This window comes from Lagenorhynchus albirostris, chromosome 19 (assembly GCF_949774975.1).
Source record: "Lagenorhynchus albirostris chromosome 19, mLagAlb1.1, whole genome shotgun sequence".
Lineage (NCBI taxonomy): Eukaryota > Metazoa > Chordata > Mammalia > Artiodactyla > Delphinidae > Lagenorhynchus > Lagenorhynchus albirostris.
The window spans coordinates 49,282,321-49,307,552 of record NC_083113.1 but is presented as its reverse complement, the minus strand read 5'-3'; the positions used below and the strand labels follow the sequence as shown (position 1 = coordinate 49,307,552).

General features: G+C 38.6%; 1 protein-coding gene across 7 annotated transcripts in view; it reads right to left on the bottom strand.

The window, feature by feature from the left end:
* The window catches only part of CNTNAP4 (contactin associated protein family member 4), a 259,350-nt gene that overhangs the window by 45,723 nt on the left and 188,395 nt on the right, over positions 1–25,232 (bottom strand). For all 7 annotated transcript variants that reach the window (XM_060130067.1, XM_060130070.1, XM_060130073.1 and 4 more), the window contains 5 exons: positions 25,006–25,112; positions 21,983–22,102; positions 10,989–11,186; positions 6,553–6,709; positions 2,026–2,153 (listed from right to left, as the gene is read on the bottom strand). In XM_060130067.1, the coding sequence (XP_059986050.1) occupies positions 2,026–2,153; positions 6,553–6,709; positions 10,989–11,186; positions 21,983–22,102; positions 25,006–25,112 (710 nt within the window). The remainder of the gene's footprint in view (positions 1–2,025; positions 2,154–6,552; positions 6,710–10,988; positions 11,187–21,982; positions 22,103–25,005; positions 25,113–25,232) is intronic.

Genomic DNA, 25,232 nt, shown 5'->3' with positions numbered 1-25,232 from the left:
ATTATCCCAGGTCTAACTAGTGTTCCAGTCCTAATGCCTTCAGGATAACATCCACATATCTTTCCTCTGCTTATAAGGCCCACTGTGCATGATCCCATATCTAGAAGCCCTACATCTGCCCAGTGTATCTCACTTGGAAAGGAAAAAAACTGTGTCTAGGGTATTGCACCCTCAGAGATACAGTCTGCCCATACAGAGAAAATGGGGGCATTCATTACTCTGCCACCATCATTCTTCAGACTGAGAAAGTTTTTAAAAAGGGCCCTTTATGCAGAAAATGCTCTATGACCTTATGTGGCGATGAGCCTCAACGCTAAAGTAGATATGGGGGACAAGAAGGCCAAGGAAAGCTCTCAGTGATTGTTTCATTAATAAGTCAGATGTTAATCAGCAGGTCCCTAAATCCTTACAGTATTTGTAAATCCTTATTCCTGATATTGCCAGCCTCCTTCTGCATCCCTGTGGTCACAAAAGTTTAACGCTCTAGTTTCTCAACTTTAAGACTATGGGCCTTTTGGACAAGATAATTCTTTGTGGTGGAGGGCTGTCTTGTGTAGGATATTTACAGCATTTCTGGCCTCTCCCTTTAGATGTCAGTAGCATAAAACCCCTCACAGTTGTGACAGCCAAAACTGTCTCCAGATATTGCCAAATGTCCCCTGAGGGAACAAAATCACCTTGGATGGAGAGTCACTGCCCTAAGGGAAAAGATGCTGTGTGCTTAAGTTCATGACAGGAAGTCTGAAAGAAAGAACCCCTAAGGGACAGAGTTGGGAGTGACCTCAGTCAAAGCAGAACAATTCCCCAGGGATGGTGGCAAATGGAGGAAGCCGGCCTGAGCCCCTGAAGGGTTAAGATCAGAGCCAGCAGTGAAGAGTGCATGTGATGTACAGAACAATTTCTCTATGGTCACGCAAAATCATTGCATTCCTCAGGATGCATCCTGCGTTTACAATCTCATCTCTTTGCACATAACTTTTCTCTGCACGAAATACCCTATGTCATCTTTAAGTGGCTGTTTAAGGCCTACTGGCAGAACAGGAAGTAGAGGTGATAAAGATTAGGGATGGTAGGTATAATGGCAGACCGCTTTTTTTTTTTTTTTTTTTTTTTGCGGTACGCGGGCCTCTCACTGTTGTGGCCTCTCCCGTTGTGGAGCACAGGCTCTGGACGCGCAGGCTCAGCGGCCATGGCTCACGGGCCCAGCCGCTCCACGGCATGTGGGATCTTCCCGGCCCAGGGCACGAACCCGTGTCCCCTGCATCGGCAGGCGGACTCTCAACCACTGCACCACCAGGGAAGCCCTAGGATATACTTTTAAGGTAAATAAATATTTCTTCTATTTGCATTTTAAGTTCTGGAAATAACTAAAAGCAAAAATAATTGACACATCAGTCTCTAACCTAGCTGACGTCAGAGAGGTTATAAATGGATATGTGTGCTAATTTCATTCCCTGCTGAAAATATGTATTTTCTATGAAACTATATTTTAACTAAAAAAGTCCAGTTTAGAGTGTTAATACATTGAATATACAAAACAGCAGGTACCACTGATTTAGACTAAAAACACACACACACAAACTGGAAAAAAAAATGAGATTAAAAGTTGAAATGTGTTTGATTAAACTAACATTTGATTCTACTGATGTTCTAATTTCACCCCAGGCCCAACAGTATAAAACTCACCATACATACTTGATAATTTTATGTAGCACTGAGGCCTTCCTTTATAGACAATGGCATGCAGACATTTAGGAATGATGGAGTGAGTTTATGAACCAATCAAATAGAAATGCTTTGTGGTTTCTTTCTCTTGGACTCGTAACAAGGTTTGCTGTAACAGCACTTATTCCCGGGCTTTGCATTCTATAAGGGGCGCTTTGTTGATTGACTATAGGAATGATTTCAGACACTGCTTATGAGTTTTCACAAGAGAAGTCTGATTAATTATTATAAGATAGAAACATGGTTCTTAAGTAACATCACTTTCCTCAGACATGTTTATGGCACGTCGCCACCACTTACTGTCTCCCCGGCAGAGCAGAGGCCCTAGTTTATAGGCTGCTGCTGAATGTGGTCGACCGGTGTCTGTGATCACAATCTTAGTTACTGGCAGATGTTCTTTATAAGAAAGGAATCCAGTGTCATTGGTCCTAGAAAACAGTAACAACAGCAAGATTCTTAAAATTATTCTGATGAACATAATTATAAAGTAAACAATAGTCCTTATTGCATTTCAAAGCCAAGATGTTCTGAGCTAAATTTGCACACACAGAAGAGTCAGGATCAAATTACTCATCTGAGAATGGAAAAATATGGCAACATTTTAGTGTCCCTTGCAGACGGAATATAGTTGGTGATTTTTAAACTCTGTTGGCCATTTTCTACCTTTTAAATGAGATGGTTAATCCACTGCCATTTAGTGTAATAATTGGTAGTGTGTTTCCAGATCTACCATTTTGGTATTTGTTTCTTATTTTTTTCCCACAGGATATCTTGTATTTTTGCTCCCCTTTCATGCCTCCTCTTGGCTTACTTCATATTGTTTTGCATTCGATTTTACTTTTTTACTCACCCTTTAGCTATATGACTGTTTATTGTATTTTAATATTTTCTTTATAGATTATAAGACGCATCCTTAATCCATCACAGTCTACTTATATTTTATGTTGTATTACTTAATATAAAATGTTAGAAGCCTACCATTGGATAATTTTTAACATCCTTCCCTACATAAACACCTGTTCTTTGTGCTACGGTTGTAATAATATATTTTAAATCCAGATGTTATAAACTTTATAATTTAATTTACCTAATCAAGAGAAAAATTTAAACACTGGCTTTTACATTCACTGACATATCCATGATTTCCAGTGCCCCTCGTTCCTTCCTGAAGATCTGTGTTTTAATCTGGTGTTAGTTCTGTTTAACCTGAAGAATTTCCATCAGTATTTCTTACGGTACAGTTGTGTTGACAACAGATTCTCTCAGCATTTGTTTAATCTGAACAGGAATTTATTTTACTTTCATTTGTGAAATGTATTTTCGTCCTGTAGAGAATTCTGGGTTGACAGTGCTTCCTCTTCCAGCACACTAAAGGTATCATTCCATTGTCTTCTGACCTGTGCTTCTGATGAGAGGTCAGCCTTCATTTGTATCCTTATTCCCCTGTATGGAATGTCTTCTACCAGATTCACCCAAACTGGCTACTTTGAAAACATTCATCTTTATCACTGGTTTTTGGCAACGTGAACAACAAACCCAGGTGTGTGTTTCTCTGGTTTTTATTCTGCTTGAGATCTTCTGAGTTTCTGGAATCCATACACTGAAGTTGTACTGGTTATCTACTATGGCATAACAAATTATCCCAAAACGCAGTGACTTAAAACACGACGTTTTACGGTCTATGATTCTTCTGATTTATGATCCTCTGTGTCAGGGTCTCTCCCAAAGAAAGACTATACTCAAAGTGTTGGCAAGGACTGCAATCAGCTCAGTACTTGAGTGGGGAAGGCTCTGTTTCCAAGCTCACCCTGTGGCTGCTGGCAGTACTCTACTCCTTGCTGGCTGTTGGACTGACAGCCTCAGTTATTCACTGGCTGTTGGTTGAAGGCTACCCTCAATTCTTTGTCCACGAGAGCTCACGACATGGCAGATTGCTATATCGAGACAAGAAGGCTAGAAGACGCAGAGAATTTTGAGCAAGTCAGAAGTCACAGTCTTCTGTAACCCAACCTCTGAAGTGACATCTCATCACCTTTACCATATTCTGTTCTTAAAAGCAAGTCACAAGGTCCATGCAACATACAAGAGAAGGAAATTACACAATGGTGTGAACAACAGGCAGTGTGGAAAATCGGGGGCCATCTTGGGGGCTTGCTTCCAGAGATATTTATTAAGCAAATCTGAGAAATTTTCAGCCATAGTTTCATCAAATATATATATATATATATATATATATATATATATATATATATATATGGCCTCATTTTATTTCCTGTCCTTCTGGGACTCCAATTTCTTGCCTGTTAAATCATTGATATTTTCCCACAAGCCACAAAGGGTCTGTCAATGTTTCTTTCAATCTTTTTTTTTTTCCTGTGTTCTTCAGACTGAATGATTTCTACTTACGTATCTTCAGGTTTACTGAAGATTCCTTTTGCTATTTCCCATAAGAGCTGAAGTCTATCCAGTGAATATTTTACTTCTGATGATGTTGTACTTTTCTGTTCTAAAATCTACATTTGCTTTGTTTTTTCTTTTCTTTTCTTCTTTTTTTGGCAGCGTTGGGTCTTTGTTGCTGTGCATGGGCTTTCTCTAGTTGCAGTGAGCAGGGGCTACTCTTCGTTGCAGTGCGCGGGCTTCTCACTGTGGTGACTTCTCTTGTTGTGGAGCATGGGCTCTAGGTACATGGGCTTCAGTGGTTGCAGCACACGGGCTCAGTACGTGTGGCACACGGGCCTTAGAGCGCGCGGGCTTCAGTAGTTGTGGTGTGCAGGCTCAGGAGCTCTGTGGCATGAGGGATCTTCCCAGACCAGGGATCGAACCCATGTCCCCTGCGTTGGCAGGCAGGTTCTTAACCACTGCACTACAAGAGAAGTCCCTACATTTGCTTCTTTAATAAAGTTCTCATTTATCTGCTTAGAATACCCTTTGTTCACTTGTGATTATTTTTACCTTCAATTCTTCATACGTTTTTTAACAGTTGCTTTAAAGTTTTTGCCTGCTAATCAAACACCTGTGTCCCAGGGCCTGTTCCTAATGGTACTTTTATTTTCTTGACTTTGGATCAAAGTCTACTCTCTTTTGGAATAAGCAATAATTGTTATAATATTCTGGATATTATGGGTGATACATTGTAGAGACTCTGGATTCTGTTGTCATTCTCTGAAGACTTCTTTTGTTTTCACAAGCAGTTAAATCACAACCTTATCACAATAATGGAGGTTTTACCTCATCAGGGTGGGCCTGTGTCAGTTTCACTTGTAGTTTTCAATCATACTCAGTTCTCGGACATCGTCTTTGCTGTAAAGGCAGTGGGCCTTCTGTCATTTCTATGGAAAGCTGAGGGCTTTACAAAGCCCATCTCAATTAATGAGACTTAAATTCTGTCTCTCCTCTGGTGGTTGCTGCTGAAATTCCTGTGTGGCTTGTTCAGTTTCCCAGCTGCATCTCTCTGCTTGGTTCCTAGAAATCTCCCCTGCGCATGTGCAGCTCAAGGGTCAGGGGGCTGAGAGGAGTTGATATAGTGGTCTCCCCTCAAGTGGTTTTCTCCTTTCTGACATGTCCAGAAATCAATTTCTAGTCATTCTGGCTGCTCTGAACTTTCCTCTGATACCCCCCGCCAAAAAAAATCTAGTATTCTCTTTGAGTTCTAGCCACTCCATGGTAGGTGGTCTGGTGAGTAGCCTCAAGGAAAAGGCACATAAACATAAATCTCACCCACTTAGGTTCCCTTCTTTTAAGGTTTGAAGGCTCCCAACCCTGGTAGTTTCTGCCTACATTTGGTTATTCTCCACTTGCTACAAGTAGGTGTTTTTAATAAATAGTTTTCCTGGGATTACAAATGTTATCTGGGGTTAGGTTAGTTCTATGCCAGCTACTTAAGCATAAGCAGAATTTAATATGAAAAATTTCAAAGTCTTACTTTTAAAAATTATTTTTGATGAACAAAATGTCATGCAGACATTGGAGAGTTATTGGTGATTAGATTAGTTTAAAATTTTTTTATTCACATTTCAAAATACATTATTACTGTGTGGGCATTTTCTGTGAAGGCAGCGAGAAAAAAAAAAAAAGTATCTCCCAAAGGAGTAGAAATTTTGAAAAATCTTGAGTAAGAGAGACAATATTCTTCATACTGAACATATAACAGTAAGAGTATAATCAATGACTCCATATAGAGGCCTCCTTTAGGGTATTCTAAAATAATCTGTTTTTTGATATAACAGTCTTTGATGTTTGACAAATGAATAAATGGAATGTCAAATGAATAAATGGAATATTTCAAGCTCGATTTTCAAATCCCTAAATATTATAGATTTCCTTTTTCAAAATATGATAAATGGAATATTAGTTTTTCATAGCATAGTGTATCCTTTAAGAAAATAAAAGAGCTACATGTTTAAATAATTGTGGGAAATTCTAAGTTTATATATTTAGAGGTTTTATAGGCAGATTATTGAAGAGATGTGTTAGTAATTAAAGGCTGTAAATATATTTTGAGAATAATATAATTCTTAATTATACTTAATTTTAAAGAGAATGATAATTGAATTAAAATGAAAAGCAGACATGAAACAGATGCCTCTGTTTCATCATATTACAGAAATAAAAGGTGTATGACTCATGATCCATTACCAAAAAGTTCAAATAAAAAGATAGTGATCTTACCATTTAGAATTCAGATTGTAATACATTTCATCAAAATGTGCCTTTAATTTCTTCACTGTACTACCTCGTTTAGTATCTGCCTACTTATATATGTTTTGAGTGACTCATTTAAAAGAATAATAAACTTGATTTTGCATAAGGAAATCGTATGGAAATCACCATTCATTCCGGTCAGCATCGCAGTTGCAGTAATACTGAGAATCAATGCAGTTCCCCTCTAATCCACAAGTACATTTTTGAGGATCAGGTAAAGAACCTCCCCAGTAAGTTTGTGTTTCATTGGTTCTTCCAACCCACCAGCTCAGAGGGGTTCCATCTGAAAGACAAAGGTGAGAAATGTGACATCTGTTCTATACCCCAACCCTTCCATCCAGTATAATTCCCTCCTTCCCAAGTCATTAAAAAGAATAAACGGAGAAAGACTGATTGGATGTAGTGATATTCCCAACACTGTAATTGATGGCATTTCCTTAAGAAAGTTTTTTAAAAAATATTTCATTATTTAAGCTTAAATGATTGATATATTTTTCTTTGAGTAGAAAAGAAACCAGCAGTTCCTATTTAATTCCGGCATAATAGTAAAAAAAAATGTATTGAGAGCAGATCACACATGTAATTTTGTTCAAAATAATTTTTCGAAACAAGAAGGCATCAAATTATAAACCACAGTAATTAACATATGAGAAACAAAATTGATTTGAGATCATGAAATGCCCATTAAAACATTATGAAATGCTATGTAAAGTTAGTAATTTATCTCAATATATTTATTGGCTAAAAATAAACTAGGTGTTTATTAAACAGTAGGCATATTACAGCATTCCCTTGCTATGATTTAAGATATATTTGAAAGTGTATATTTTTTCTTCCACTTACTGGCTTGGCTACTTATTTGAAGACTACAGAAATAATACTGAGATATCTTTACGCCCGAAGCAGATACTCCACTCAAAAACAAAGTTTCCCTTAACCAAATGCATTTATCTCTATGATGAATGTTCAGCGACCAGCTCCTTCACAGAGCTAAGACTAAACATGATGCCAAGGAACTAGAGCAAAGAATAGACAGAACATTTAGATGCGGCATGCAGGCAATCTGTCTTAGGGAAAAAACAAGTTAGAGAGGAAAACTCATAGTCACTTGAGAATCACGGCATGAGAAGAAGGTGACATCAAATCAGTCAGCTCCTCAAAGGTGCTTGATCATTTTTCCATTGACTTACAAACCTTTTAAGTTGCTGCCATTAGCCCTACTTTTACTAATTTCTCCCTTACTTACAAATGCCAAAGCTCATAAAAACTTATTATTAAATTGGACCTGTGCTGATGCAAACAACCTCTCTCCCAGCGTTACTATACATTCCTGTCCACTATGCCGGGAAAACAAGGAGTTGTTGGAAGCTTGTGTTATGCATTAATTAATATCAAGAATCTTCATCTTCTTTAATTGCATGATTAAGTGATCAACTGAAGGAGAAACCTGCTTGAAGCATTTAGTAGATCTATTTCAACATACTGCTCAAAACGTTATGTGTTCATAGATTTAAAAAATAAATCATTATTCCTAAATACTGAATAATATTTTCGCATCTAAATTTGCTATCTCCCTGGCACTTCCCTGGTGGTCCAGTGGTAAAGAATCCACCTTCTGATGCAGGGGACGCGGGTTCGATCCCTGGTCAGGGAACTAAGATCCCACATGCTGTGGGGCAACTAAGCCTGCGCGCCACAACTATTGAGCTCGTGTGCCTCAACTAGAGAGCCTGTGTGCTGCAAACTACAGAGCCCACACACTCTGAAACCCACACCACAACTACAGAGTCCAGGAGCCCTGGAGCCTGCGTGCCACAACTAGAGAGAGAAAACCCACACACCACAACTAGAGAGAAACCTGTGTGCTGCAATAAAAGAGCCTGTGCCTCAACGAAAGATCCCGCGTGCCTCAACAAAGATCCAGCGTGCCGCAACTAAGGCCCGACACAGCCAAAAATAAATTATAAATAAATAAGTAAATAAATAAATAAATTTGCTATTTTCCCTACAAAGTAGAAACCACTTAATGTTTTAAAGATACCAAATACCTTCAGTTTCCTCCAAGACTTTTTGAAGTGTCCTAAAGAATTTACATAAGTATAAGGAAGAATTAAGAAAAGCATGAAAAAATTTTAAAGTTGAAATTAAAATGATAAAGTATCAGAGATCATGGTAGATCATTTCTATTCTCAGAGTTAAAATCCCAAATGGTTGAGTATTCATACTGAGCATCCTTCCAGTGTGCTGAGCTGCAGACCCACAGGTTGCCGGAAACATTTTCATATACATTGACCTTTATTCATCCACAGTTATGGCACCATTATTACTTGAAGCTGCTATATTCTCAAGATCTGAAACTGTAAATTTAACTTGTCTGACACCACCTTCCTGATCTTCCCCATACATTTCTGACTGTGACCTCGAAATCCAAATTGTTCCCTCTTTTCCACCTCAGATCCATTCTACATGAATTCTAGGGTCACAGACCTGAGGAAAATCTGTGTATTTAACAGTTATCCTCATCATCTGTTCTACAGCCTTCTAGAGTTTACTATTCTCTTTACTAGTGGTTGCCAAACACCTGGGACTCCTTCACACTCCTTGTTGTCCCCTTGACTTCGTGTGGTGCTCGCTCACTAACATTCTTGGGGATTCCATGTTCTGGTTCTTTCAGAGTTTGACTCATTTGTGATTTTGATGATTGTCTTTCCTTTCCTTTCTTCTCTAGTTAAGCAACTCAGTTCATTTTGTTCCATCACATTCATTTTCCCTTCTAAAATTATGGTTCTCATTCTTCTTAGAATACACTTCTGTACTTGCTTATCTATTTTTCTTTTTTAGATTCCAATATCAATATTCACTAATAATGAACAATCAGCTGCATACTGAACTGGGAGGTTCACTCTAACCACGATGCACTGGAGAGCTGGGAAGAGAGGAGCTCACTTCATGCACTTTGTATGTGTTATGCCACCCAGCCATGACCACGCCCCCCTGAGGTTGGTATGATTGGCCCCAATTCAGTGACGAGAAAACAAAGACTGAGAAATACTCTTCTATCCAAGTTCTGTACCTAATCAACAAGAGACCTGGACCTTGAACCCAGATCTCTCTCCCCACCTCTAAATCCTATGCTCTTTGCACTACAACTATCTGATGGTCAGTCTCAGATGGGATTGGGGTTTCAGGGGGTTAAGATTTGAGGGGATACCAGCAAGATGAGAAGAGTTAGGAGGGGTTAAGAGGCTGAATGAGAACATTCTGAAAAAGAAGGAGGAGGAAAAGGAGGAAGAGGGAGTGGAACTCAGGCATATGGGAGAAAATGATCAGACTGGATTAAGTGGGTGGACAAGTAAATAGGATTGGGGCTTAACTGGAAACAAAAGATTCAAAGGTCATGCCAGGAGTTCAAAATTTTTCTGCATGACCCACATAACACATGATATTCACATATGAAACGCATTTCATTTTAAAGTTCTTGTCATTCTGTCTGGAACGCCAACCTCTCTTAAGACGACAAATGAGAGGGAACAAAGCAGCTTTATTGCGCAGATGTCTTAGAATCTTCTCTGACTACTGAAGAAAAATACACCTGATTACTGCTGCTAGAAGACAGTGTGCTGGGGAGCGGCATGAAGGTTCACAGGCAAGTGAGTCCAGAACGCGCAGCTGAGGTGTCCAGACGGAAGAGTCCGTACTGGACAGAAGAGCTAGGAAGGCACTGGAACTTCTTAAACAGTAAAGTGCTGTGATGGAAGCAGTGTGTTTCTTACAGGTGAATTCTCTTCATGAAGATTAATCTTTTGGATGATACAGTGGGTGGGCAGGAGATACGGACTGATGACCGGCTGAGAGGCCAGTAGGAAAGATCTTGCAGTAACTTCATAAATTAGGTCATTAAAGCCCGCACTAAGGCAGAGCTGGTGGGACTCAAGATATTGTCACATAATGAGATGCTCTAAAGGGAGAAAACACAAGACCAGAACCATAATTTAGGAGCAGACTGGTTATTAAAAGTAGAGTAAAAGAAAGAGTTAAACATGGTTTTCTGATTCCTCTTTGAGCTGCTGAAAAAAAAAAACCTGTTTCTAGCAGACTGTTCTAATTTTCAGTTATACCCAGAGGGTAACTGTCAACAACCCGTGAAAGAGTCACACAGAATAGTCACTTTCAGAAAACGAATTCATATTTTTATTAACTCTTTTCCATGGTGAAAACCAACCATATGTGTCACTTGCCCTTTATGAGGGATCAACACCGTGCATTCATCGAGTGTCAGAACAAAGCCCTTCTCTGTGCAGTTCTCTGATTAAGGGCAGGCAGAGACTCTAAAGACAATCAAGGCTTTGAACAAAGCTCAGCGTGAACTGACCTTGTTCTCTTCTTCAGACAACAGCATCTCTGTGACTTCCAGACTGCGACACGTTTGCTAAAGACACAGGGAGCCCACACACTGGGTGGCTCTAGGCCTCCACCTTGGCCGACTTAAACTCCGCAGGAGCTGCTTAAGTAAAACACCCTGTGCGACGTGTGCAGGGGGACAAACGCCCCAATATACTTACCTTCCTTATTTACAAGTCGTGACTTCTTGCAGTAGTAGGTCAGCTCCTGTTCACAGTGCTCCGCACGGTTAACTGTGGCCTGCAGTTGCTCCATGCTGGCCACGTAGTCGAAAAATCCAGCATAGGGCTTCTCTGGGTTGGTACTGCGGACTCTTGTTACATCGGAGCCATTGTGCTGGATGATGGCCCACGCAGTTTCTTGTATGCAGAAATGGGGGAAGAAAGAGAGGAGACCATCACTAGTCTGCAAAAGTTAAAATAAATAAAGAAAATCAAAATCACCTTTTATCTGAGTCAAAGTTTTCTAGTCATCAAACCTCTCTGAGAGGTAGAATCAACACAAATGGATTCTTAAAACTTTTAAATTATAGTAAAGTGACTTTTTTCCCTGAAATTTATACGATTGCCACGCATTTGCAGCGTTTTTATTCTACTTTTTCATATTAATTCAGCCAGAAAATATTCATGGTGAAAAATGTTAAGAAAACTGATTATTAAAATTTGTGGTGCATTTCATCAAATCTGACATTCTGCTTTTAGAAGATGCGTCATTATTTTCTTCAAGAAAGAAAAAAATGATGCTATTATAACTGTAAAACATTGTTGATTGTTAACGCACCCTGAATTCAGAGATGTTACAATATGAAAAAAAATCTATCTTTGAATTTGTAAAATATTTTAAATGACATAACGTAAACAATGACTTTTCTAGTCTTATTGTATGCTGCCAGCAAAAAGAAAGTCAAACTTTTATGGGCTGTATATATACCTCCCTTCAGACAATTTTTAATTATGAGTGTACATCTATTTCTGTTTTACACCAAGTTTTGGATAGAGGATTTTTTCATAACATGGGAAAATGTACAAAATATTTAAGTGGGGAATGCAGGATACAAAACTATATATAATATGATTATGATACATACACAAACACACACATAAATATATATTCATCGGACACAGATGTTAGGAAATTACACCAGAAATACACCTATTTCTTTTAAAATCAAATCTGAAATATTCATCTTGGTATAATGTGATGTGCATAGTTACGCAATGCAAATAGGAAGTTACTTTTTTTTTTTTTTTTTTTTTGTGGTACGCGGGCCTCTCACTGTTGTGGCCTCTCCTGTTGCGGAGCACAGGCTCCGGACGCACAGGCTCAGCGGCCATGGCTCACGGGCCCAGCCGCTCCGCGGCATGTAGGATCTTCCCGGACCGGGGCACGAACCTGTGTCCCCTGAAGCAGCAGGCGGATTCTCAACCACTGCGCCACCAGGGAAGCCCCAGAAGTTACTTTTTTGAACATGCAGTACAGCATCAGCAGCTCAACTAACACAAGAAATAATGTATCTTTGAGTAGGTGCTAGAGCTACCACTATTAGCACCTGAATGTCTGTAAACATTTCAATCACACTGATTACCAAAACTATTTAGATGAAACAAAAATCCGACAAGGTTTGTAACAGAAGATGGCATATTGTATGTATCCTTCAACTTTCCCAGCAATAAATTTATTATATTTACTGTGATATACGCAGACCCAAGAACACATTAATCAAAAGGCCTCCGATTTAATAGGTAAGAAACAGAGTGGAAGTTGTCAAAACTCTGCTATTAATGTGCTGTTAAATCACATAACTCTTCTGTATTAAGAAGAATATTCCAAATTGGAGGAAAAGAGTAGGTAGAAATCCCCGCCAGCCGCTTTTTAGCTAATACACTCACATGGATCAACACAATCAAAACAAGAAATTTCAGTCCCACCCGTCTCCTGGTCATCAGAATTTTGAGTAGAGAGGCCTGTTAAATAAATGAGACAGGAGGCAAATTTGACAGCCTTACTCCCCTCCACACGTGGATCATTATTTTCCTCTGAAACAATAGCTGTTACTTTTATTTCCACCTTGCATTTCAGCTCACCAAAGCGCTTTAACAGTAAATTATTTTCCTTAAAGAGGACATGATATATAAGCTCATGAAATTAATTATGGATGACCAGACAGCAGTACAGTGGAGAGATCACCAGGAGACCTGAGCTGCAGATCTGCCATGTGTCTGTGCCCTTAAGAAAGTCAGGCGAAATCTCAGCCTCCATTTCCAAATTTGGAAAAAAAAAAAAAAGGGCAGAATATAGGGGGCAATATATTAAGTCTGAAATTCTATCATTTTAGCCACACAATCTTGACTATTAGAAATTTAAGATTATTAACCAGGCAAATCTGTTAGCCTAGGCTCTGTTGGACTCTGCTTTTATTATTCAGCAGAATGATTCATCTTTTCTTGTGGGGAATCAATGGCATGCATGAAGCAGCTCATCTCCGGCTGAGTAGCTGCTGAAAGAGCAGGACAATAAACCTCCTTGAAACCTTTGTCTCTTTGCTTTTTGGGTCACCCTGAGAGGGACTTCCCTATCGCTTAGCATCCACTGGGTCATGAAGAACACGCTGTGTTCTTGTAAGGTCTCTTAAGGTATTGTAAGAAATCCAAGGCCATAGGTGCATGACAGCTGTTAAAGGGCTGCTCAGAGAAATGTTTCCTTTTGCAATTCTAAAATTTCCATATGATAGTTTCTGTAAGTGATTTCATTTTCTAGTATAAAGTGCTACAAAGGAGGAAGTTACGAGGGATGCCGTGCTTATCAGATAATCAAGATGTCCAGGGCAAAGCAGAGACAATGAAAGCATCACAATGGATTCTGAGCAATGGAAATGAGAGCCCAGCGTCCATGCTCCCAGTCGCATGTACTTTACTAATAGAGGAATGTCTGCAAACTATTACACTGTTCTTTCGGACGTGATTGTGTTACCTGATATTTCTACAAATACCTATTTAGAAATTACAACTACAAAAAAAGTAGCCTTCACAATGCGTAATTCAGTATTTTGTGATTTAATCTATCAGTTTTTCCACTATTAGAAGACTGATAGGTTCTGATTTGCTAACTACACTGATAGGTTCTGATTTGCTAACTATAGTATCTCCAGCACGTGGGCTTGGCAAGTGCTGAAAAAGACATCAGTCACTGAAGGAATAAACATGTGAATGAATAAAAACAAAGTGTTGTCCAGACTAGAGCACAGCCTTCCAGGTTATCTGGTTGTGATTCTGTGGTGGCTCTGAGATGTTCATTGCCTCTTAACTATTTTAGAACTTTGTAAATAGGAGACATCTGATGCAACTGCAAAATAATGATAAGGCTGAAACTGTGAAGGGTATGAGACATCCCACTTGCAAGCTAACAAGTTATCTTGCCTTCTATACATATTGTATCTATTTATCTTTAACTCTCTCACTCTCTCTAGATGCAGTGAGTGGCAGATGCACCTAAGCCTACTGGAGTTGTACCACGAGAGAGGGACCCCCAAATTACAAGACTTGGAGCTTATAGAGGATGGCTGGCACGTCTCCACCCCGACAAAGAGTGAGAGAGGAACTCTGCAATGCAACAAATCTGAGGAGAGGGCGGTCAAGTTCTTAGGTTTTACAATGTAGGTAAATACCTCTGGGGGAGACAAGCTTCAAATCCCTCCAGGGAAATCCACTATCTCTAAGACATATTTACATTAAATTATCCTTTAACACAGACTTCCAGTTTTTTTGCTATTTGTTTTGCTTAGCAAGCAAGGCACTGTTTCCTTACAAGTAATTCTGTCTACAGACCAGCAAATTCAACCTGGTAGAGGTCGATGGGCTCCTCCACTAGGGAAGAAGTCAGTTTTGCCTCCCTTGGCCCAGTCACTTCAGCATTACTGATGTATGGATATATCTGTTCTTTGGATCCTCTTTGAACTGACTGTAACATCTTACCAGTTTTCCTCAGGAATAAGGTTAAACATTAAACAAGATCTTCAAACCGTGAAGCTTTTTTTTAGCTTTTTTTTTTTTAGCTTTTATTTTTCTATCTGTGTGAGAGTCGTGATGTCATTTTTTTGAAAATTATCCTTTACCAAGTGCAAAGAGAGTTGTCAAGGTAAGGAAACACAGGGAAATAAGAAGAGACAGCAGAAAACCTATGAAATTAATATATATACTAAAACATTGAAAGGCAGTTTGGGTTTACTGGTGTCTCTCCCTGAAAGCGATTTCTAACATATAGATTGTATGTGAAGCAACTGAGTGATTAAGAACTCGATTTATCTTGGGCTGACTGCTATTTTCTAGTGTGATAACAGTGTAAAGAAAAAACATGCTGTTTAAGCAACACAGTTGCAGAGTATGCGTTCCTTCAGGATTAATAGCTGCGGGTGATAGAGGTGATAAAGACTGTAAGAGTGGGTAGGAAGTGCTGTGTTAAGGAAAGCTGGGAGATGAAAGAAAAGCTAGCATCCTGGAGCAAAACTTGATGTAAACAAGGCTGCATTTGAATAACGATAGTGAGTTATTAACTCTCATAGCTATTAAGAAGGTCTTTACTATTGAAATCCCTAAAGTAAAGATAGTTTTGCTATTATGTCTTTTTTTTTTTTAATAAATGTATTTATTTACTTTTGGCTGCCTTGGGTCTTCGTTGCTGCACGCGGGCTTTTCTCTAGTTGCAGCGAGTGGGGGCTACTCTTTGTTGCGGCTCACGGGCTTCTCGTTGCGGTGGCCTCTCTTGTTGTGGAGCATGGGCTCTAGGCGCACGGGCTCAGTAGTTGTGGCACGTGGGCTCAGTAGTTGTGGCTCGCGGGCTTTGGAGCACAGGCTCAGTAGTTGCGGCGCCCGGGCTTAGTTGCTCTGAGGCATGTGGGATCTTCCCAGAACAGGGCTCCAACCCGTATCCCCTGCACTGGCAGGCAGCTTCTTAACCACTGCACCACGAGGGAAGTCTTAACACTCTCCAGACTTCTCATGAAAGGGTCTCAGGGGCCCCTATCTCAGAATCACATGGGGAGCTTGGATTTAATAGAGTAGACCTTGGTCTCTAAACTTACTGAGTCAATGAAACTAAATCCAGGAGTCTTGGTAGTGGGGCACTGGGGAAAGGTGACTTTAAACCATAGAATTAGGGCTTCCCTGGTGGCGCAGTGGTTGGGAGTCTGCCTGCTAATGCAGGGGACACGGGTTCGAGCCCTGGTCTGGGAGGATCCCGCATGCCGCGGAGCGGCTAGGCCCGTGAGCCACAATTGCTGAGCCTGTGCGTCTGGAGCCTGTGCTCCACAACAGGAGGGGCCGCGATAGTGAGAGGCCCGTGCACCGCGATGAAGAGTGGCCCCCCGCTTGCCACAACTAGAAAAAGCCCTCGCACAGAAACGAAGACCCAACACAGCAAAAATAAATAAATTAATAAAAAATAAGGAATGATATTTTTTTAAAAAACCCATAGAATTATTATTTTCACAAAAGTTAAAAAGCCATAGCTATACCTCTCAACAATTTCTCTGTGCTGAAACAACTGTCCTTACAGTACAATATTTGATGCTGACACATTTCTTGAACATAAAACTATTTCTTTACAGAGAAAGCAATGGCTTTAGCGTACAAGAAGAACAAAAAAGCCCTATACATTTCAACAGAGACGACCACTGGGATTCATATTATCCTAATTATTTTTAAATTATATTTAGAATATTCTGCTTAGAAACAATTTTCAGTTTTTAACATATTTTAGGAAATTATCCATTCAAAAGGGATTTTCATTGTATCTTTTAGCTTGTAATGCTTAAAGATATTTAAATCCATGTGGAATCATCTGTTGGACATTAATTCTAGACTAAGAACTTTTTTTTTTTTCAGTTACACATTTGCAAGCTGCCAATTCAGCATTTTGTCTTGCCTTCATAATTGGTATACCTGATTTCTGTACCTTGAGGATATGTTATTGGCTACAAGCAATGAGACATTGGTAGAATGTAGCCTTTTCTAGTGGAAACATTTTCAGGCTAGGAGACGGGACCAAGGTTTGATGTCTTGATCTATCCCTAATGATATTCCTTAGTCTGCCTCTGTCAACCTCCTTGAGTCTTGGTTTCCGCATTTGCAAAACCACATCAGTAAGCGAAGTTTCAAGCTGTAATGTGCATTTTTCACTGGGTTGTTACACTCTGGGACTGTCACTCTTGTTTGAATATGTTTCAATATTCCGGAGCTTCTGAAGATACTTCCCTGTTTCCTAACTGGATTATCTGTGTCTCTGTCCACTGCTTGCTCTTCAAATGGCTTTAAGTTTTGTGAATGTCCTCTTTTTCATCAATACTTTTTGATAATTTTGCTAAAGCACCTTTAACCTCTGTGTGTGTATATATACATAAATCCACTGCTTCGAATTGCAGGGTTGAGGTGTGAGACTCAGGTAACTAAAATAGGCATATTAGTAATATGACAAGGTAAAGGTTGATTTAATAGAAATGAAATAATTCATTCAATAAAATGCAATTAATAATTTCCCTACCATTGAGATGGTCATGAAAAATGTACACGGCCTATAAATCACTGAATTATTATGCATAATAAACATAATGTAGGCATGCATGTGTGTGTATACAGTCCATCCTCATTATCTGCAGATTCTCATCATTTGTGAATCTGCCTACTCACTAAAATTTATATGGATCCCAAAATCAGTTCTTGAGGTGCTCTTGTATGTCTGTAGACACAAAGCAAAAAAACCGAGTTGCCCAATATGAATTTCAGCTGCCCAGCTGAAGTTGAACAGAGCCGCACTCTGACTCCTTGCTTCAGCTCTCATACTGTAAACACGTATCCTATTTGTGCCATGGTCTTTGTGCTTGGTGATTTCACTATTTAAAGTGGCCTCCAAGCGTAGAGCTGAAGAGCTGTCCAGGGTTCCCAAGCACAAGAAGGCTGTGATGTGCCTTCTGAGAACACATGTGATAGAAAAGCTTCCTTCAGGTAAGAGTTCTGGTGCTACCGGTTGTGAGTTCAATGTTAATAAATCAACAGTATGTGTTAAATAAGGTGTCTTTAGTCTGAAACACTAGCAAAACAAGGTTACATATTGATCAGTTGATGAGAATACTATGACCAGAGGCATGCAGGAACCTAATCTTACTGTAATTCCCTGGGAGCAATGGTTCAGTATTCACTAATTCAAGTGTCTGTGGTTACGTTACAGAACATTACTATCACAGATAATGAGAACTCTGTGTGTGTGTGTGTGTGTGTGATATTACTTAAAGCTTTAAAGATTACAGATACTTAGAGGCATCTGAATTTGCAGAATCAAAACTTCATAAAGCATGTGCATGTGAATAGTTCAGGGTGCTCTTGTGGGAATGCAGGATTCACAGGGATGCAGTGATAGACTGTTAAATCTCGCTCACAACACAAACAGAAAAAATCAGAAAGTTATTTGACACTTAAATTCGTATCTTTCATTTGCAAAATTTTCCTTTTCTCTCTGTGAAGTCTTCTCACATTTCTTATGTTCAATTCTCACATAATAGAGCGGGGTGTTCTCTAAAGGTTGAGAACTACAGGTCGAAAACAGCTACTCCCAAACCTGGGTGCACAAAAGCATCAAATGGGGAGATTTTTAAAAACACTGATTTTATCGTCTCACCCCAACCCTCCTGCCTCAGGGCACTACCTGGAAGTCGGTGCTGTGCGGACTGGGGAATTTCATTGAGGAGATAAACATGTAAGAGTCATCAGCTGTCTCAGGTTGCTTTGGCATTTGGAGCGGTGCTATGGTCTGAATGTTTGTGTCCCCCACTAAAATTCATATGTTGAATCACTAACCCCCAAAGGTAATGGTTTTAGTAGGTGGCACCTTTGGGAGGTCATGAGGTCAAGAGGGAGGAGCCCTCATGAATGGGATTCGTGCTCTTATAAAAGAGACCCCACAGAGCTCCTTCTATCATGTGAGGATACAAGAAGTCTGAAATCTGGAAGGCAGCCCTCACCTGACAATGCTGGCACCATGACCTAGGACTTCCCATCCTCTAAAACTGTGAAAAATATTTCTATTGTTTATAAGCTACCCAGTCTGTGGCATTCTAAACAGACTAAGACAGGTAGCGTCCTCAACGATGGTGACAGCAAACAGAAGCCACCTGGTTGTGTTATATGAAAAATCTCTAAGACACATTCTATAGTAATTTTCCCGAATATGTGTGGCCAAGGTTTTACCACTACCCTGCAGTTTTCAGAATTACACATTAATACAAAGGAACTGTTGCTCCCATATTCAACTGGCTTCTCAGTTCCACATTTGAATGTGTAACAGACATCTCAAACTCAAAATGTGTAAAACTGAGCTCGTTATCTTTCCCTTCAAACCTTCTCTGACCACATCTCAAATAATGGCAACTTAATCACTCCCATTTTCCCAAGCCAAAAATGTGGTGTTAGTTTTTTGGTTCCTTTTGTTTTCTCATTCCTCACACATGTTCAATGAGAAAATTTAATCTCTGTCCACCATCTACATTGTATCATCCAGTACAACCCACCATCTCCAGCTCTTGCCTGGATTCTTGCGTTACTTGAACTTGGTCTCCAAACAGACTTCCAAACTCCTATTATACATATACATCTTATCTGTATGTATGTACGTATTTGGTACACATACACACACACACACACACATTTTCTAACTCCTTTCTACCCCTGCTCCTAGACAGGCATTTCCCAACACAGGAGCAATCATGATTTTATTAAAGGAAGTCAGATTGCATCTACCATTGCTTAAAACTCTCCAATGTCTTCTCAGCTCATTCAGGGTAAAAACCAGAGACCTTACACGTTGTAAGGACCCATGACTCTTCCTCTCCTGCCCCCGCCCACTTGATTCCCTCTTGCTCTCCTACTACTCCCAGATTACTCACCATACTCCAGTCACACTTTATCTGCTGCTGTTTTCTGAACACACCTGGTGAGATCACCTCTCTCAGGACTTAGCACTTACTATTTCCTCTGCCCGGAAGGCTCTTTCCCTAGATATTCACTGCCACATTTTAAGTAGTAAATCCTCCTCTGCCAAGCCTCCTGCTTCGATTTCATATTTCCTTTTTTCTGCTTATTTTGCTCCATGAAATGCTGACTTCCTGACACAGCGCTATCCAATGTAAACTTTTTCCAATGATGGAACAGATGGCTATGGAGTAGTTAAAGTGTGGCTAGTAAGACTGAGGAATTGGCTTTTAATTTAATCTTATTTTAATGAATTAACTTCAACTTGTAATATCTGTTTCAAGTCATTTAGTTATATTAATTTTAATTAAATGTGAATCTAAATAGGCATTTGTTGCTAGTGGCCACTACACTGGACTGCACGATTCATCTAGAATCTATTTGTGTTTGACGGTGAAGGGATCAACAGTCTTTTTTACAATATTTACAGACAATTTTCCCCAGCACCACTTGTTGAAAAGACCATCTTTCCTTCACTGTTCATCAGTGCCACCTTTGCAATGAATCAACTATCCACATATGAGGGAGTCTGTTGATAGATTCTCTATGTTGCTTCACTGGTCTATTTGTTTATCCTTGTGTCAATTACATGCTGTTTTACTTAGCCTATCAGTATAATGTCTATATTATATCTGGTAGAGTTGAGTCCTCCAACCTTACTCTTTAAGACTGATTTGGTTCTTCTTGTCCCTTCAAATTTACTGATAAATTGTAGAATCTGCTTGCCAATTTTCACGAAAAAAATTACACCAACGAACAAACACACTGCTGAAATTTTAATTAAGGTTTGCACTGAATCAATACCTAGTTGGGAAGAACTGACGTTTATACCACCGTATTGAGTTTTCCAATCAAGGAAACTTTCATATTTCTCCACTTATTTAGGATTTAATTTACCTCAAGAGTATTTTACACTTATCTGTATAAAAGTTGTACACATCTTTTTTAAGATTTATTACCATGTATTTGAGGTTTTTATGCTACTGAAAATAGAATCTTCTAAAATTTCATTTTAATTGCTGGTATACAAAAATGAAATTAATTTTTACATTAACTTGATATCTAGTGATCATCCTAACTTTTAATAGTTAGTCTGTAGATTGTTGAGAATACTCTCAATACATAACCTGGCCATCTACAAATAATGAGAGTCATAGTTCTTCCTTTCCAGTACATATATCTTTCATTTCTTTCTCTTGCTTTATTGCACTGGCTAGGACCTCCAAAACAATGGTGAACAGAATGATAATAGCAGGCATCTTTGTGTTAATGTTGGTAACAGGGGTAAAGTTTTCAATATTTCACAATAAACTGTGATATGTGCTGTAGGTTTTTTTATGGGCCCTCTTTAACAAATTAAGTAAATTTTCTTCTATTGGTAATTTACTGAGCTTTCATTTTCTCTTTACCATGAATGGATGTTGAATTTAATCAAACACATATTCCAAGACTATTAATTCCTCTTTAAGTTTATGTAAGTAAAGAATTCAAGAATAAAATTCATTTATGCCCAAATTTAAAAAGTAAATATTTTCAAAGCTTTCATGTGTATCAATCTTTTTTCTTTTATTATTATTATTTAAAATATTTTTCCACTTTATGTTGGCAAAAATTGTATATATTTATGGTATGTAATGTGATGGTTTCATATGAATATACATTGTGAAATGCTCACCATAAACAAGCTAATTAGCATTCATTACCACAGTTGTTACATTTTTTTTTTTCTTTTCATCCCCCTACTCCCCTCCCCTTGGGCTACCACCTGTTTGTTCTCTGTATCTGTGAGTCTGTTTCTCTTTTGTTATGTTTGTTCATTTGTTTTGTTTTCTAGATTCTACTTATAAGTGAAATCATATGGTGTGTATCAATCTTCTAAGAGGAATAAAGTCTATCCTTTTTGTTTTGGGACTTAATAAGATACATTTATTATTAGATGTTCTACACAGATACCACATGCATAGAAAATAATGACATTTTAAATCACCACCATTAAACTATTTTTTAAAGATTTACTTTAAGTTCTTCTACTGAACAATATACATTTTAATCAAGTTGCAAATTATGTCAACCTCTTACTTGTTTCATTTTAATTTTGTGTGTTTAAAATTTAACTATTAAATGAAAATTGATTAACTCACCAGTCATATTGCAATATAGAAGAAATGGTTCCAGGGGACCACTTCCATCTGCATCTATATAGTAAAATCCTGAAGTATTTCCTCTATGCTTATAGGCTTCACATGACTGCTCATAGATAGCTGTAAAAAAAAAAAAAAAAGTAGCATCATAAGTGAAATAGTATAAAATTAACTTCTTTAATTTTAATTTGGACACAGAATACTCCAAGTCTTGAAATTTGTATGTACATTACTGACCAGGAGAAAAGGTAACACACACTTTAAAACAAAACTCATTTTTTAAATTATTATGGCTGGAAGAAGGTTAGCTAGAAAAAAGGAAGAATGAGATTGTATTTTATGGCATTTCTTTTTATGATTAAAGGAATATGAGAATAAAAATTTAGTTCATTTTTACATTAGGTAAAACAACAAAGGAGATGGTAGGTGTTTTAAATGTTAAGATCCTTATAAGTATAATGTGACTTCCATTTGGACATGCATCCAAATGGATCTTTTGACAACCATTTTGGAATTTCTAATTCTAGTATCACCTTGTAATAACCTAACGTGTGAAGCACACGTAGTAATAACCTAACGTGTGAAGCACACAATAGTGTAATCTCCTTAAATAATCTGCTGTTATTCAAAAATTATGCAATAGAAAAGTTTTAAATAATGCGTTAACTAGTCTCCTTTCTCACATAAAATTATCTATAGGTAAAATCCTTTTTTCCATAAAACAAATAGGATTTACAAAGCTTCTCATGAATAATTTTAAAAGTAATTTACATAAGAAACTTTCTCTAATGCTCTGTAATAAGAATTTAAGATAATTAAAATTCAAAGCAGAAGAAATATAAAATATATGCCCTCAGGTGGTCTCAGTGTGTTTTGATCCATAATTGGATGTTTTTAATTACACAGTTATATATTTGCCACATACAAGGTTTGAGATTAAACCGTATATGAGGCACTCATCTCACTGAACACTTGGCCAAATGGAATGGTGATTTCCATCAAGCTTTTAATTTTGTGAAATGAGAAATAAACCATCCCCTGAATATCATTCCTTGATCTATTCTAAATTTTCAAAATTATGTTAATGAGCTTTTAGATCATATGAAATAATGTAACTAATTTTCTCAATGTTACAGAGACTTCAGATAATCATACATATTAACTTCTCTACTCCTCCACAGTTTCTTGGTTTTATTTTATTGCTATTGTATATTACACAGACAGAAATATAAGATGGATTGGTTTCTAGTCACATTTGTATTTTGTGCAGTGAAGTGGACATATGAAAATGGTTCATTTATATATTACTATACGCGCATACATGCGTTGATAAATTCTTTGAAAGAGGCTGGGATAGAAACATAACTTTGCAGAGAGGGCTGGTATTAGAAAGGACACACAATTGCATGAGGGTAATTGGGAGTACTTTTGCTTTATGTGTAGTACTTGGCTTTTTATAACATGACTGTTTAACATATTATTTTCTAGTAAAACCTTTTAAAAGACCCCCATCACTCACCCTCCCTCAACTCAGGTTAACGATACTGATGGCTTCATTATAATTGGGTTTGTCATCCTGGCCCCATTTCCCAGAATGGTCATTGGCAAAACCTTCGGCTCCCTTTAGACTACCTGCTCAAGAACCTAATAAATTAACTCAATGATTGGATCAAATTGTGGGCCACAGATGAAAATACGTTACTTATTCACCATCTGACTTTTTTGGCTCAGAGATGTTTGTGTTTATATTTGTATTTAGTCATTGATAACAGTTGAAAATAAACAAATAGTCAATTAAAACACATTCTATTAGCTTTCTGTTTTGAGTTAGTTACTATAATTGGGATGATACCGGATATGAAGAATTAAAATACACCGTCTCTTTGCTGCTGGTGACTTGGGACAAGTGACTTGGCCCTGGCTTGAGTGACAGCACGCGTTCTTCCTGTTCTTAAGAGGCACTCCAACCCACACAAGCTGATGCCCCAGGAAAGACTGGCTGCAGTGGTGAAGGCACGAGGGTGAGGCCAGAAGGTCCCCCGGCCCCTGCTCATGCCCTTTCCAGCCCTGAGGCAGGACTTCTGAGAGTCCCTTGTGGAGCCTCCAGGGGTGGGAGCCCAGGATTCCAATCTCAACTCCGGCAGGAGTACAAAGCAGTGCATAGTGAAGAGACGAGAGTGGGACTGCACCTAGCGCCCTTGCCTGAAGTCATGGCTACGGGCCAATAGTACTGAGAGTTAAGCTGCTCAGCAATGTCAGCAACAATATGAAAAAATGGGAAGGAAAAAATGGGCATTTGGGTCTCCCCATCCCACGTCCTGAACAAGTAGACAAGAAAATGACATGAGTCTTATGACACATGCAAAACTTTTCACCAGGAAAAAAATGAACGGCTTCTAACACAGGAAAAGAGTATTTGGTTGTGGTCCCAGCCTCTGGAGCATAATTGCAAGGGTTCACATTCTCGCTGTGCCTCAACTATTCCAGGAGCTTCTGGGCATGGTGATTAATCTCTCCCTGTAACCTAGTAAACTAGGGATAATAACAATGACTACACCCACCTACTAAGGTGGTCAGCAGAATTAAATAAGTTGGGACATGTAAAATACTAGAGCAGTACCTGGCATTTAGAAAATACTCAATAAAATTAACTATTATGATTAATTCCATTTCTACCATCCTTATTCTCATCATCCTTATTAATGGAGTTGCAAGAGAATTGAAGGATCACCTATTCTGCACTGTATTTTATGCTTATCCTTAGCTACCTTTGTTTTCTACACGTGTTTTCCCCTTACCAGCTCTCTTACTCTTTTCTGTCTTGCTTTATTTTATGTGCTTCTGTAAGCTACCTTGACTACTTTATGAAAAGTGTGGACTAAAAATAAACTAGAAATCAACTGAATGCTAATAAGATCCAGGGTTGTACACACATGGACATATATACACACAACAACAACAAAAAAGGGAAATAAATAAGGGAATCAGGACTGAGGAAAGAACCACAGGTGTGTGTGGCTTACAGTTGTGGCAAGTTGCTCCCCTGTATCCAGTGTTTGTACAGTTGCAGTGAAAGGTGTCCCAGGTCTGGGAACATTGACCACCGTGTTCGCAATAGTTGGGCAAACACCTAAAAGAAGGTGCAGATACAATTACTACTATTCATTTTGAGAAATCACAAAATACTGCCAATGTATACATGATCATATGAAAGAAGAATGTCAACAGTAACCTAAAGAGTAAATACAGT